General features: G+C 41.0%; 1 protein-coding gene across 1 annotated transcript in view; it reads right to left on the bottom strand.

The window, feature by feature from the left end:
• Positions 1-14,756, bottom strand: part of MKX (mohawk homeobox) — a 79,258-nt gene extending 64,502 nt beyond the window's left edge. Inside the window, exons 1-2 of the mRNA XM_070726707.1 lie at positions 14,572-14,756; positions 6,381-6,540 (exon numbers count right to left, since the gene is read on the bottom strand). Coding sequence (XP_070582808.1) covers positions 6,381-6,540; positions 14,572-14,756 — 345 coding nt within the window. The remainder of the gene's footprint in view (positions 1-6,380; positions 6,541-14,571) is intronic.
• Positions 14,757-16,696: the final 1,940 nt, after the last annotated feature.

Genomic DNA, 16,696 nt, shown 5'->3' with positions numbered 1-16,696 from the left:
TAAAGTACGTTCCTATCTTTATCTCCTTTGAAGGGAAAAGATTACTAGGACGTTGTAGATCGTATTGCACAAGGATAAACATCTAAAGGAGCAATTTCTCTAAACTGTGTTCTCCAGATGTTTGAGTCAATAATAGGATGGACCTAGCTGAAAGTTTTGAGAGTTGCAGTTCAAGACATCTGAAGATTGGAGATGATTGAAAGGGAGAAGATGGCTCGCCTAAGTGATTCGCTCTTCCCGAGTAAATTATATCCTATGTAGTATATGCTTTTGCATAGCTGAATATTGCCAGAGCCTCAGAAGCTCAAAAAGCAAGCCATTAGTCATACTGTGGCAAATATATTCAACAATAAAGCCATTCATATTTCCCCTTCTGGAAAGAATGTTCAGCTTTTTTTTTTTTTTAATTCCTAGGAATGGCTAAAACCAAATTTAAAATAAAATAAATCCACCCCTACGGGAATAGTGCAAATGAAAACATGGCATACAGCATTCATTGCAAATTAGCAGGACAAATTGCTAGCCTCCAAATTGAAGGCTAATTGGTGAGATAAATATAGGCTGCGGCTTTTAGTCGAATATGGCTTCCTGCTCTAGTTCTGTAGTTTGGGAGTATAATGTTTCTGGCTCTAAAGCAAATGGGAAAAGAGGGAGTCTAGAAGTTACATGAATTAGGAACCATATTTAGCTGCACTTCAGCTATACAGATTTTTTCCCCCAATTGTTTTTAGAAACCTTCCTTTCCTTAAGCCAAAATTATCTACTACAGAGACAATTTGTTGGTTAATATCCTGCCAACAACTCAGACAAGCAAATGGCACAATTTATAAACACACACACACACACACACCAAATTTCTTGTGTGACAGGATTGGCTGAAGGAATAGCCCCAAGTCCCTCAGTGAATTTCCATGGCTCAGTTGAAGTTGGATCTCCAAGTCCTAGCTTACTACTTTTATCATCTTGCATTGGCTGACGATCAGTTTCCGGTCAAAATTCAAAGTGTTGGTCATGACCTTTAAAGCCCTACATGGCATTGGACCAGAGTACCTCCGGAACCGCCTGCTACCGCACGAATCCCAGCGAGCCTTCTCTGTGGCAGCCCCAGCCCTCTGGAACCAACTCCCCCCGGAGATTAGAACTGCCCCCACCCTCCATGTCTTTCATAAACTACTCAAGATTCACTTATACCGCCAGGGACACCTTTCCCCCAGGCTTTTTTAATACTTTTTTATACTTTGTTTTATATTTGGTATGAATGTGCTGTTTGGTTTTTTAAATAATGAAAGGGTTTTATATGTTTTTTAACATTAGATTTGTTCTACTACTATATTGTTTTTATTATTGTTGTGAGCCACCCTGAGTCTTCGGAGAGGGGCGGCATACAAATCTAATAAATAAATAAATAAATAAATTAGGGTTTTCCAATCTTGGCAATTTTAAGGTATATGGACTTTAACTTCCAGAATTACACAGCCACTCTAGACATTGCCGAAAATTCTAAGAGTTGAAATCCATTCACCTTTAAAATGTCAACGTTGGGAAATAGATTTTTGGGAAAACAGTAGATTCTGTTTTCCACCAGAAACTCAACGTTAATTTTTCCAGCTTGCTTGTAGTGGTACTTTACTGACTGACTGACTGACTGACTGACTGACCGACCGACCGACCGACCGACCGACCGACCGACCGACCGACCGACTTACTTACTTACTTACTGTATTTTTCGGACTATAAGATGCACTGGTGCATAAGATGTACCAAGATTTTGAAGAGTAAAAAGTTTTGCCCTCTCTGTCCCCCAGGAGCAGTCTGCAGACTTCTGCATGCCCTGTTTTTTTTAATAAAAATGGTTGAAAAATGGGCCCTCTTTTTTAAAAAAATGGGGCGCAAAGAAGGTTTGGGAAACTTGCAGAGTGCTTCTGAGAGCTGGGGGGATGGAAAAAACACCCCTATTTTTGAAAAAAATGCCCCTTTTTTTCCAAAACGGGGACATTTTTGCCTTCGTCCTATCTCCCGGAAGCATTCTGAAGGCTTCCCAAACCATCTGCACACTCTGTTTTTGTGGGAAAACAGGCCCGTTTTTCACAAGAGTGGGATACTGGGTAGGGCTTTGGGAGGCCAAAAATGGCTGCACCAATATTTCCACCGTCTTTTAAAGGGGGAAAAAGGTATGTCTTGTACTCCGAAAAATATATTACTTACTTACCCACTTATTTACTTACTTGTAGTGAATAAAATTGAGAGGGTGTATAAAACCTTTGTTTTCTCTGTCACTCTACAATGCCTACTTTTATTTCATCAGGATTTCCATCTAACTAAATGTTCCTAGTACATGGTTAGTGGTGTCTAGTTATACTTAATCTGTTTGCGTATGATTGGGGGATGAAAGGGAAACCATCTGTAGAAAGAAAATTGTTGGCTAAAGAAAAAGGCTAGCAAGAAACCTTAAGGCTCCCCAGCTCGATTCAGAAAACTTATCATTTGCTTACAATTTAGCCTTTTTCCCCAATCCCAGATAAGAGACTATAAATGCAATATTCTTCTGATAGAAGAAACAAAATAAATAAATAAACAATCAGAGAGAGAAGCAACAAGAAGACTTGCTAATAGGAAAATGTTTACATGGTATGTTTTCTGAATTTTTTAGTATTAAGATCACAAAATTGACATGATTAAAAAGGCTTCCCACCCTTCTATTAAATATTCAAATATATATATAATACACATAACAATTGCAGTAACTAGTGTTAATACTACAATGCCTTGGTAGGGCCACACTTGGAGTACTGCATCCAGTTTTGGTCACCAGAATGTAAAAAAGATGTTGAGATTCTAGAAAGTGTGCAGAGAAGATCAACAAAGATGATTAAGGGACTGGAGGCTAAAACATATGAAGAACGGTTGCAGGAACTGGGTATGTCTGATTTAATGAAAAGCAGGACTGCGGAGACATGATAGCAATGGTCCAATATCTCAGGGTTTGCCACAAAGAAGAGGGACTCAAGCTATCCTCCAAAGCACCTGAGGGTAGAACAAGAAGCAATGGGTGGAAACTAATCAAGGAGAAGCAACCTGGAATAAGAAGTAGTTTCTGAAAAATAGAACAATTAATGAGCCTCGAGAAGTTGTAAATTCTCCAACACTGGACATTTAAAAAAGAGATTGGACAACCATTTGTCCGAAATGGCAGTGATGGTGAACCTTTTTTTCCTTGGGTGCCAAAAGAGCATGCATATGCGCTATTGTGCCTATACCCATAATTCAATGCCTGGGGAGGCAAAAACAGCTTCCCCCGCCCTCCCAGAGGCCTCCTGGAGACCGGAAATGGCCTGTTTCCCAACTTCTGGTGAACCCAGTAGGCTCGCGTTTCACCCACCCCAGACTCCAAAGGTTTCCAAAGATTAGCTGCCCCGAGTCTGCGGAGAGGGGCGGCATACAAATCTAATTAATAATAATAATAATAATAATAATAATAATAATAATAACAACAACAACAACTATTATTATTATTATTGTTGTTGTTGTTGTTGTTATTATTATTATTATTATTATTATTATTATTATTATTATTATTATTATTTCCCTGGAGCCAGGAGAGGGTAAAAAACCCTCTCCCATTCTCGGAGGCTCTCTGAAAGCCAAAAACGCCCTTCCAGAATCTCTGTGTGAGCCAAATACTAGCTGGCTGGCACACACATGCAGACTGGAGTTCAGCTACGGCAACGGAACGCGTGCCAGCAGATATGGCTCCGCGTGCCATCTGCGGCACCCGTATTATAGGTTCGCCATCACTGGTATAGGGTTTCCTGCCTGGGCATGGGGTTCGACCAGCAGACCTCTAAAGTCCCTTCCCACTCTGTTATTCTATTCTGATTTAAACTGAAGATGGAGGATCCAGAATAACAAGACTATGGACCTCCAGGGATGTTATATTAAGTCTCAGCCATAAAACTAAGAGGCTATGAGGGATAAGTTTAGGAATGTCCTCGGGGGGCTTTAGATTTACCAGAAATATAAAGAGTTCCTTTATACACAAGGCAAATTATTTCAAAGGCTTTTTTTCTTCTTCATGCGCATATTTATGGAGTCTTAATGCAATCTTACTCATATTTACCCAGCACCGAATTCCACTAAATTCAGTGGGTTTTTAGGACAAGGCAGATCGGCTTCGAATTGCAATTTAAATGGGCTACAATTAATAACAATAATCAACTGTGGTGGGTTATGGGGGGATTTCCCCCCCTCCCAATTTGGCACCAATCCCATAAGAAAGATTTGACTGAAACTGAAATAAAACACTGTATCAACTTAACGGAATAAAACTAACATAGCAACGTGTTAGGGAATTTGACAGAATGATGCAAGGCAAAAGGTCAACCTTATTACATGGAATGCATGACAAGGAAATACAGACCATGAGAACACTTTTTTTGGTCAACTCCAAAAGTGTCCTGGCATTTAACAATCTTAGATTAAAGTCAGTCATCCAACACTATTTGATCATCTGGAATGCACAGCTTTAAAGAATGGGAACTATTTTTCAAATGTCTATTAAAACATGACCCAGTTCCCAAGATAAAATAATGTCAGTTTGAGTTGGTGGGGTTGCAGAGAAATTATTCTACGTTCAGGTGCGATTTGAATTATACTCTGCCTTTGTTATTCTTTCATGGAATGCATTCATTTCTTTCCTTTCCCTCCATACAGATGTGACAGGATTGCTGGACCAGGCATAGAAGAACATCTGGGATGTTTTATTATTAGTTATTTTGTTTGTTTGCTTGTTTTCAGACCATGTGCTTCTGTCAAATAAGATAGATTGACAATAAAGTGAAGCATTTTTATTCTTGCCATTTAATTTCTGTGGAACGTATTGCCATGAAAACTTAAGAATGCAAAGGACTACATTTAATAAAAGTCCTTCAAAAAAGGGGGGAGGAGAATTAATGGGAGTATTCAACTTACTCCTAAAGAAGTCAAATGATAAGGTTAATGGCTTGACTATTAAAACATATTTTATTATACACCATTTCCCAAAAGACTTCATAAAACAAAATTCCCAATAAGCCATGGTAGCGCAATGAGTCTAAGGAGAAGGGCAGCATAAAAATTGAATAAATGAATGAATGAATGAATGAATGAATGAATAAATAAATAAATAAATAAACAAACGAACGAATGAATGAATAAATAAATAAATAAATGTTTAGAAAAGCAGGCTAATTCTGCCCACTGCCAGGAGTTTGGCTCAAGGTTGATTCATCCCTCCATCCTTCCAAGGTCAGTAAAATGAGGAGTCAAGATTGTTGGGGCAAGATTTTGACTCTGTAAACTGCTTAAAAAGGGCTATAAAGCACTATGGAGCTGTATGTAAGTCTAAGTGCTGTTGTTATTGCTAATAAATCACAATTAAAGCCAAAACATTGTAATCAAATACTTGATTTACTCTTACTGAAGTATTCCCCAACCTGATATCCTCTCCCCTTTTCAAGTGATCTCCATCCAACCAAACACAATTATTGATGCTACAGTCCCATATGTGTAGACAATCATGTTGATGTAATAAATGTCACCTGAAAGCCTTAATCAACCTATCCTAGTTTCTAGAGGAATTATTTAACTTATTCATACAATAATGGTTTCTTTCCATAGTTTAATTCCCAACTTTCTTCCAGTATCAATAGTGTTAAGGCAGAAGTACGGTAGATAGATACTTATTTCTGGAACAGAGCAAAATAATAAAATCAGATTAATATTCATAAAAAAGCTTGTGGCTACTGCTTTTTTGGAACGAAATATCTGGTATTTGGTTTCCATTTAATTGGACAGAAAAATAAATCTACATATATATATATATGAAAGAGCAGCTGAAGTACATTCCAGCTGCCCTTAGAATTCCAGTTGTTTGTTCAATACCAGTGGAAGACACAAGAGTGGGGGAAACTGTTATAGGACAGATGTACATCTTTCCAGATAGAAAATCTTACTTGGCCTTTGAATGGCAATCTGGGTTATACTATAAAATTAGGCAAGGTTAATATTACTCTCCAATCATTACAATTTGTCACTCTAGGAACAGAATGTTCAAGAGAGCTCCCAAATATTCTTCTGAAACATGCCAAAACTTCTCCTGTCTTACAGGAGTTTGGCAGTTTTTGAAAGTAAATCCTCCAAGTCTGGTTTCAAGAATTTACTTCCAGAAATCCACAAACTCCCTGAATGGGATTATCTGAAGGGAGATGGAGCGTTCTGGAGTGCCACTCCCACGTATAATAAATTTTTACTCCTCCTTCTATTATATTAAAAAGTTTAAAACTTGCTGGTACAACTGATGGTAACCTTTTTAAATCAGAGTCTACAGAGTATTTTCTTCTTACCTGGACCAGAGTCATCTGGGAGCCAAGAGCCAGCAATATCTTCTCTGTCTTAGTTGGGTAGGGATTATCCCGGTGCTTATACAACCACTGCTTCAGTGGTCGTGCCATATCCTGCAGAGCCTGGCGCTTGTGTCTCACTTTCCCACTGTTCTGCCGGGCGCTGTGAATGAGGTAAGAGAGAGGGGAGAGAAAGAGGTATTGCGCCCCCTATCTAACATTGAGGTTCTTAGCCTCCTGGCATCGGACCAGGATATCTGCAAGACCGCCTTCTACCGCACGAATCCCAGTGACCAATTAGGTCCCACAGAGTTGGCCTTCTCCGGGTCCTGTCGACTAAACAATGTCGTCTGGCGGGACCCAGGGGAAGAGCCTTCTCTGTGGTGGCTCTGACCCTCTGGAACCAGCTCCCCCCAGAGATTAGGATTGCCCCCACCCTCCTTGCCTTTTGTAAACTCCTTAAAACCCACCTCTGCCGTCAGGCATGGGGGAATTGAAACATCTCCCCCTTGCCCATGTAGTTTTTGTGTATGATTCGATTGTGTGCTTGTTTTTTATATATTGGGGTTTCTTTCTTTTTTCTTTTTAGACTTTTTAACCTAAAAATGTAATTTAGATTGCTAAATATTAGATTTGTTACTATGTACTGTTTTTTACCATTGTTGTGAGCCGCCCCGAGTCTGCGAAGAGGGGCGGCATATAAATCCAATAAATCTAATCTAAATCTAATCTCCTAGGTTTCAGGAGAAAAGGGCAGAAAGCTATGCATTCATATGACCACTCATGGGATGGAGAAGTGGACGAGCACCAGTGAGTCATGAAATAGAACTGATTGTCATGACTGTATGTATCAGGTGTCCCTAATGTGCTACTCCAATCCAGGATTGAGAATTGAACAGACCACATGTTGTGCAAAAATGGCTTCCACTCGTTAAAGACTGATCTGTAGCTTCTCCTATTCCCCCAAGTGAGAAGAGCAAATATAGACTCTAATCAACGTGGAAGGAGTTACTTTTACTTACTTAGTGTTAAATATTCATGAAGAAGATCCCAGAGTTCAGAATCTGCATGGAGTCTCCTGAGCCATCCTGATTGGTTGTTCCATTTAGCGGGAGATTTGTTACCTTGTCAGATAGAGTTTGTTACATTGTGAACCCTATAAAAACAAACTGCGGCACTTTCTTGCGAGCAATTTTTTCTGTAACCCGTTTGCGTTAACCCTGTCAGCTCTAGCTGAATAAAGGGCTGTTAATTCTTTTAAAAAATGAAAAATACTCATAGAGTTAACTTGGTAGAGTTAACAGCCCTTTATTCGGCTAGAGCCACCCCGAGTCTTCGGAGAGGGGCGGCATACAAATTTAATATATTATTATTATTATTATTATTATTATTATTATTATTATTATTATTAATTATTAGAGCTGACAGGGTTAACGCAAACGGGTTACAGAAAAAATTGCTTGCAAGAAAGTGACGAGGTTTGTATTTATAGGGTTGACAATGTAACAAACTCTATCTGACACGGTAACAAGTCTCCCGCCAAATGGAACAACCAATCAGGATGGCTCAGGAGGCTCCATGCAGATTCTGAACTCTGGAACCTTCACGAATATTTAACACTTAGTGTAAATGTTAAAGTTGTAATTCTGCCTTTCCCAACTATCTTAATCCTTCCAATGGAGAGGGGGGGTTTGGATTAAAACCCCTCTGAAACATGTTGATGAACGTTAGGTTGGGATAAATTGATTTATGGGTTTGAATAAATGCATGTGAATTTATAGAGGTTCCGGTGCCTATCGTAATGATTTTCCATCGTTTGTGACCTCAGTGTACCTCAAATGGAATACCTTTGGCACTTACAATCTTTTCTTATACACCATGCAAAGTTATTTTTATGAGATGGTAACTATATAAATTAAATAGATAAATGAATAAAATTATATTTTAAAATATTGTATTTAATCAACAATTTTAATGCTCAGATAATGGTTTTAATACTCAATCCATCCAAAGGAAACTGTATTAAATGAACCTAGAATCATGAAGGGTATAGTCCAAATTAAGTATGTGATGGACTGTGTTATATTCTTATCTTTTATCTTATGACTGTGAAGATAAAAGTGGTTCAAAATTATTTAACTTTCAACATATTGGCTAGCTTCACACCACACTTTAAGCCATGACAACATTACCTATGGTTTGTTAAATATACAGCTCTCAGCATCAGCAAAACCTTTTTTTTAAAAAAAAGCTATTATGTCACATAAAAAGTGACCAGTTTTTCCACTTAAGAGCTATTGCATCTTCTCCATAATCCTGCCATTAAAATTCAGGCACTTGGCAACTGGCAATATTTTCAACACTTGCAGCGTCCTGAGATCATGTGACCACCATTGGCGGCCTTTCCAGACAGCTTCCAACAAGATCAATGGGAGAAGCTAGATTTACATTAACCGCTGCATGATTCACTTAACAAACGTAGGAAGAAAAAGTAATAAAATGGGACAAAATTCACTTCATAACTACCTTGCCAAGCAGTGGAAATTCTGGTCCCAGATGTGATCAGAAGTTGAGGGCTACAATTCATCCTCAACCTACAACCACAATTGAGCCAATTATGTATATTGTTCTGTGAGTTTTGCCTTCATTTTAAGACATGTCTTGCCACATTTGTTAAGTGAATCACTGAAGTTGTTAAATTAATAAGTGAATCTGGTTTCCCCATTGACTTTGCTTGACTTCTGGACATCACAACTGTCATAAATGTGAGTCAGATGTCAAAGCATTCAAATGTAAATCCTGTAGCCATGGGGAATGCTAAAACAGTCGTAAGTGTGAAAAACGGTCACATTTTTTCAGTGATGTTTAACTTTGGACAGTCATTAAGTGAATAAGTTGAGGACTTCTTGCAGTTGTACTGCATCATTATTTTTGTGAATAGGAGCTTCCCTTCTCCCCTCCTTCCGAGTTTTCTTTTGCGAGGGGCCAAATATGGATACTGTCACCCTGAATTTCAGTTCCATTGGCATTGGCTATTTTGGCTTCTTAGGTTTGGGATGTCTTGTTGCTGTCAAGCAACTGCCTCTTCACAGGAATGTGATTACAATAGTTCCAAGTTCAGATGGATTATCAGGACCATCCTAGAAGTAACAATGATAAATGGGAATATACTCTGGAGCCTTTCCTAACATATTCTTGTCATTGTACATGATCAATGGTAATTACAAGCAACATAAAGGAGAGCCCTGCTGGTTAAACTAAAGGTCAATTGATTCCAAATATTTCCCAGAAGGATCTCTGAGACATATGGGTCAACTGAGGCATGAAGGCCACAGTTCTTTAAACAAAGATCTAAAGGCATTCGGAGCAGCCCGCAAATACAGACATAACGAGGGAGTGTGGATTTACAAACTATGCATAATAATTTATTCAGGTTTTATGGAAGAATAAGCAGAGTGGAGCTTGTTTATTCCTTAACATGCTTACCTCTCTAACTGTATGAAAAAGCCATCCCGACCAGCTCTAACAGCTTTGATAGTTCTCACATTCATAAAATGAAAATAACATCGCGGAAAGCAAATATATAAGCATGCAAGCCAAGGGCAAAACTCAACCCCAAGGGATGGAGGGAAAAAAAGAGTTGCCAAACTGAAGCCTTTGATAATTTAAATACCATCGTCCAGTTCTGGCCTGCATACTATCTCAACTTATTATGAAGATAAAAGATCTTTCTCAAGTAAGGAAGCTGTTAAAACATTGTCTGACCTTGGAAGAAGGATTTGAGAAGAAAAGAAAATGCAGACAAAACAGTGTTTGCTAACAGAAAACATTTGGTACTTGACATAAGCCTTTAGCTTTTGTCTCCACTGGGTTAGAGATGAAGCCAAAGCAAGCAACTTCAGCAATCTTCTCCAATGTAGACCTTTTCAGTCAAGCTGGAAAAATGACAGAAGTTGCCATTCCATTATTTCCATTGGGCATTGAGGAGTGAAAGGATGGTTTAATCAACACACCCTCCTGCACCGTTCTTTCAGTTCTACCTTTAAACAAGGGTTCCACTACCCTGAGCATCTAGCAATATGCATATTGTTATGATGCAACACCTCCCCCAGTAGAAGCAGCAAGAGAGTAGCACAAACACACAAAGAATGGCCCATGAATTTAGCATCAGTTCAACAGACCACACTAATAACAGTAGGTGGACCTTACTCCCAAACCCATGCAATCAATGAACTGGATTTGCTAATACTGTAATTGCCTCTATAATGGGGGCAGGTAGAATAGTATTTCACAATCTCAGCAGTTTAAAGATGTGTGAACTTCAACTCACATAATTCCCTAGGCAGCATGCTGTGGAATTCTGAGAGTGGAAGACCCTACATCGTAAAGTTGCAGGACTTAAATTAACCGGATCTAAATTAACCTCTGCTTAACTAAAATAAAACCTGGTACAAGAACGGCAAGGTTAAAAATCTACCAAAGCAAACTCTGAATGACTTTTTGTAAATAAACCTAGTTTATTTTCAGTCATTATTCTACTTCTGATTTAGAGTTCACAATCTGGTAGGCAGGCAGGGCAGCTAAGTAGCCACATAGTCTTTGAATCATGCGCTGGAAGCCAGAGTAGGAGCAGGGATAAGAGTAGCAAAAACCATCCTGGACCAAAGAAAATATGTATTAGTGTAACTAGAGTTAAATTTAATTATAAACAGTCAATATCACTCTTCCACACATAATATGTTTTCCTTTCCTTTGCATTACAGTTAATATTTAGTATTAGTACTTGCAAAGTACCTAGGGGTATACCCAAGGTTTTAGCGGTTTCTATAGTCTTCATTTTTGCAGCTGCATTATACAATATGCTTGTAGAACAGGCTGTGAGCCAAGCTGAGGACAATAGAAGGCTTTATTATGGTAGACAACAATGATGATCCCAAAACCATCAATGTCTTCATAGGAAAAAAGATTCTAGTTTGGAGCAGGAGATGAAGAATTAAATTCCACCACCAATTCAACCATCTTTCTTCAGGTGCTTCTACTTGTATTTTAAAAGATGAGGGCTGACCTCAGATCAAAACTCCCAAACCCAACTTATATATAATCAAAGGGGCATGAAAAGTCCAGGACCTGGCAGAAGATGTTGCAAAGCCAAGGGTCAGTTTGACTATGAGCCCCAGACATGAACCTGGAAGTTGAGATCAATTTGCAGGACAAGAAGCAACCTAATTAATTTTGCTTTCTGATACCACAACGCAAGCATATTGCTTCTCAAAATTAAGCCTTCCCTTGAGAATCATATGTTGTGAAAACATTCCTCATAATTCCAAAACAGGTCAGCCAATCCTCCAAAGTGAGGAAGTTAGTTTAATTGTGAGGTCAATGTGACTTTGCTTTGTGACGAAGCAATTTTCACACGCTTGACCATTCAAGATATTCAGATAATAACTTCCTTCCCACTCCCATATCTGTTTAGGACATGCACATATCCATAAGCAACCTTAAATGAAACTAAATTTGACCTTTGCAGATTTGACCCAGTACTGATAAGCAATTAGTATTTTAGATAGACATGATGGCTGATAGATAGATAATATTGCACTCTGGATTTTTGTCTAGGCAAAGGCAAATGTTTGCCTGATGGGATGCTTGTACATTCCTATCCCAACAGAAGGTCATCCAATGGAAGACATGAACAACTTCGTCTCATCTCTCAGGCATGTGCTGTTTTTTTAGGCATGTCCTGTTTAATTAATGTAAAGCCTAACCATATGCAGTCCCCTTTCGTGGAAAGAAGCTTTACCGAATAAAGTTCCATGGAATTTACACAGAGGCAAGTTTACATAAGTTTGGATCTACCGTGTCCAAAATCAGGACACAAAGGAGAAACAGATTACAATCAGGGGCAGGTTTGCTCTCCCCTGAACACCGGTCCAGGAAATTGGATATGAGAAGTGAGAAGATGGACATGCAAGTACACAAATCAAACAACTGGACTTGGCCTTTCCACAACACCCCAAAAATATCAAAACCTGCCCTTCCAAATTGGTGTCAATTTCTGGTTAGGATTCTGGAGTTTGTTCCTATAATGCCATTTTCCTCCAAAAATGCTGCTATCAAACAATGCTTCTTCCCTGCCTACTTCACACATGAATGCCCCCTCCTCCGCTTTTTAAATTTTATTTTTGGTTACTATTATTGTCGGAATTAATTATGTATGGATCAGTTGATAGTAGCACCTCAGCACAGCACAACCATTTTTTTTTTTTTTGGAAACCTTAAATATTTTGTAAGTAAAAACTTGATGTGATTTTTAACTTTTCATTTCAGAGGAAAAGAATCTCTTCTCCCTTTCCATTTCCCTCTCTTAAATTTCTGATGAAGATATTTCTCACATTCTGATCTATGTGCAATTACTGAATAAAGTTCCATGGAGTTTACACAGAGGCAAGTTTACATAAGTTTGGATCCACCACATCCAAAACCAGGACACAAAGGAGTATCATTAGAGAAACAGATTATAATCAGAGGCAGGTTTGCACTCCCCTCAAAACCGGTCCAGGATTTGTCTCACTTTGTTCGTGAAGGTATAGATCAGGGGCCACCAATCTTGGCAACTTTAAGCCTGGTGGACTTCAACTCCCTGAATTCCTAGGAGTTGAAGTCCGCCATGCTTAAAGTTGCCAAGGTTGGAGACCCCTTGTATAGATGATCCTCTAATGGATGTCCATCGGCGGTGGGTTGCTACTGGTAGGTTCTGGTTCTACGAACCGGTAGCGGCGGCAGCAAAGAAGCATTGCGTGTATGTGCATGTGGGAACAGGTGGATGCAAATTGCTAGTGATGGGATTTAGAGCACATCGCTGATGAATTGACCTACCCACCCATGTTATGCCTCTTTCTGAACCAAAGGGGGAAATTGTTGACTCCTTTGGATTCCTAATGTAGACACAACAGGTAGATTAGCTCAGCGATGGCGAACCTATGGCACAGGTGCCACAGATGGCACGCAGAGCCATATCGGCTGGCACACGAGCTGTTGCCCTAGCTCAGATCTAACATGTACGTGTGCCAGCCAGTTGATTTTTGGCTTGCACAGAGGCTCTAGGTGGGCGTTTTTGACTTCCAGAGAGCCTCCAGGGGAATGGGGAAGAGCGTTTTTACCCGCCTCTGGCTCCAAGGAAGCCTTTGGAGCCTGGGGAGGTTGAAACATGAGCCTACTGGGCCCACCAGAAATTGGGAAACAGCCTGTTTCCCGCCTCCAGAGGGACTCCTCTGGGGTGGGGGAAGCTGTTTTCGCCCTCCCCAGACATTGAATTATAGGTGTGGGCACTTGTGCATGTGCGATAGTGCGCACACACTCTTTGAGCACCCGAGAGAAAAAAAGTTCGCCATCACTGGATTAGCTTTTGCATGAGAACTTAATAACCATTGTGGCAGTCAACAGCAAAATAATTGTGCAAAAGCATGCCTTAAGAACCAAATGAATTTGCAAGGCCGATAAATACATATTATCCATCACCTGAAAAACAATCATAAACAGCAGTAAATTTGCTTTGCACGGTTAAAATAGCCACAACAGAAGGAATTCTGTATTTGACACTATATTGATTATTGTCTCTAGCTGCCACTCAAATGTAATATTGTTTAATAGATAGTGCTAGTTTCCTTACTTTTCAAATTATTATTGTTATGAGGTCTCTCTCGTAGGTAAATGCTCAGCCACTTCAATTTTCAGTCATTATCCTGGCACAATTTGTTTTCTATTCTCACAATACTTAGGTAAGCTGCTGGTTTCCAGCAAACCACCATTTCATGTTAGCTGTATACATTTTGACAGTTCCTACACTGCCAGCTGCCCAGCCTATCAATGTGGGATTTTCATCTTCCAAACGTGCCTGTCTTTTAAAAGTGTGTGGAAATAATTTAGTGGAACATAATTGTAAGTAAACCTTAGAAGGGAGAGTTGAGCTTTAACAAGAACGTTTGGAAGTTAAGGTATCGCGAAACAGGTGTAAGTGTTGGGTTGGTGGGATCATTCACACAAGGAAGGGAAGGCTAAGGCAGGTGGAGATGGACAGCAACCCCAGAATGTAACTCAACAGGTGCTCCAGCCTTTCACTTCTCCTGCCCAAGCAAACCTCTCTTCCTCCCACCATCCCTCCAAGCCCTGACTTAGCAGCCTTATGGGCGCTTACCCCGTCTTCTTATGGCGAACGGTGAGGTTGTCCTTATTGGGAGGACGGTCAGGCAGGAGGACCTCCTGACGAGGGGTGATCTCCAAGACCGGCCCGTAAGGCCGGTTGCTGCTTCTGTCGAGCTCCTTGGCACTTTCCTCGAAGAGCACTTGGCCGCTGAGCTTGTTGAAGACGATGGTGTTCATGGCTGGCGGATGGCAACCTCCTTCAGGCGAGACCAGGTCCACTGGGTGCGGGTGGGCAGTCCCGGTCAGCGGGGACAGGCGCGCGCTGCGGAGGAGAAGCCTCGGGTTATTCGGGGTCCCGGACAGCACCCGGACGCATCGCGGGCGGGGGTGGGGTGGGGAGGGAAAGGGGCCCAGACCAACGAGATTCAAGGACTAGAACTTCCTCTCGGAGAGAGAGCCTCCAGCAGCATCTGCAGCAGCCCTCGGGGCTACCGAAGGAGCGCGCGCCCCTTGAACCCAGCTACCACCCACGCATTCCCCCCGCAACAGGGAGGCGCGGGAAGAAGAGAAGGGCGATGGGAAAGCGGCCAATATTGTGCATCAGTCGCTCTTCGAAACGCTCCCGCTATACCCAAAACCCCACCACACCTCCCGTCAAGCCGGTGGATCAGAGCGAAAAAGCGAAGCTAGGCGCAAACTTGCGCCTCTTCAAAGCAAGGCTTACCGCTCTGAGGGAGATGGAAACGCGGCGCGCTTCGATCCAAAGGCGGCTCTGCTGAACTACTGCGCGATTCCAACCTTGATGTGCGTTTGTGAGGGGTTTTTTTTTTAAGGGCTTTCTGCCGAGTCGCTTCCTTTTACCGGGCTATTTCCATCCCTTGCAAGCATCACTCTCTTCCACCGAATCAGAGGCGAACACCCAGCATCACCTGCTTAATTTGCCGCCCTGTAGAGAATGAGAGACGGAAGTTCCGTCCGGGAGGGCAGGCGGCTTGGGCAGGAGGGCGTAGCTGATGTGGGTGCCTCGGGGCTCCCCTTCCCGGCTCGCGCACTGCTGGTCCCCCTCCCCGCCCTCCTTTACACCTGTCTGCACGCCCCCTAGTGACGGGACCAATTCTTCAAGCGAACGAGGGACTTTTCGCCAGAGAGAGTTTTCGCAATAATTGGACTGTTTTTCCCAAACACACACGCACACAACGACAGGGGGGGGGGGGAGGGAGACAGACAGACAGAGGGGGGGGGGGTAGAGAGAGAGAGAGACAAAGAGGGAGGGAGGGAGATTGGGCTGGAAAAAATAAGGTGATAAACAGCTCTTTTCTATCAGGATTGCAATGTCTCCAGGTTATTCAAAAATAGTTTCTCATTGTTTTTTTCCCAAAACATTTTTTTGGGGAGAAGAGGGAGTTTATTTGTTTCACAATCTACATCATAGATTTCCTAATGTTTTCTCTATCCAAGTATTACATCTGATACAAATTTGATAAGCTTTTGTGTTTCTTCCTTTCTTTGCCTGAGAAGCCTACAGGTATTGCAATAGAGCAGCCCGCTTTGCTAATGTAAAGCTGGGAACTCGTTTTGCCTAATTTACACATTTATTTGTTTTTATGTATTCATTCCATTAGCCCATTCCTACCCTTCCAATTTACTATTAAAATGGGGTAATGATCTGTATTTTATTATCATCCTCAAGTGCCCAGAAAATGAGAGAGGACATTCTTGCAAAGCCAATCAAAATATAAACTGTTGCTTCAAGGAATAGAAGAACAGGAACAGTGATTCTCCCGCTGGTGGGATGGAGGTTTAAAAAAACAAAAGCAATCCTGAGCATCCTCCAAACCAGGATGTGCTTGCTCCCCCAACCCTTAAATTTGAGAATGTACACGCGTTAAATCTCACGTGAATGCACGGGACTTATGAATGCGTGGGACTTTTTTTCCTGCGTGCTTTACACTCGAGGATTCTGTATAGCGAGCAAATACCTGTCTCCCAAGCCTCAAACAACTTGCCACGGTCTCGATGCAGATTTGGGGGTGGATGGGGGAATTGAACATATAGTTTATTCAATTAAACAACCGGGTTTAAAGCAGCTTTCCTTGTCGGTAAATGCGAACACCTACAGAAAGGTAATGCGAGACGTTTACCATCTGACCTTGTCTACATTAGAAATTAAGCCGGAT

This window comes from Erythrolamprus reginae, chromosome Z, assembly GCF_031021105.1.
Source record: "Erythrolamprus reginae isolate rEryReg1 chromosome Z, rEryReg1.hap1, whole genome shotgun sequence".
Classification (NCBI taxonomy): domain Eukaryota; kingdom Metazoa; phylum Chordata; class Lepidosauria; order Squamata; family Dipsadidae; genus Erythrolamprus; species Erythrolamprus reginae.
The sequence above is the reverse complement of the archived record's forward strand: the minus strand, read 5'-3'. Positions and strand labels throughout refer to the sequence as shown.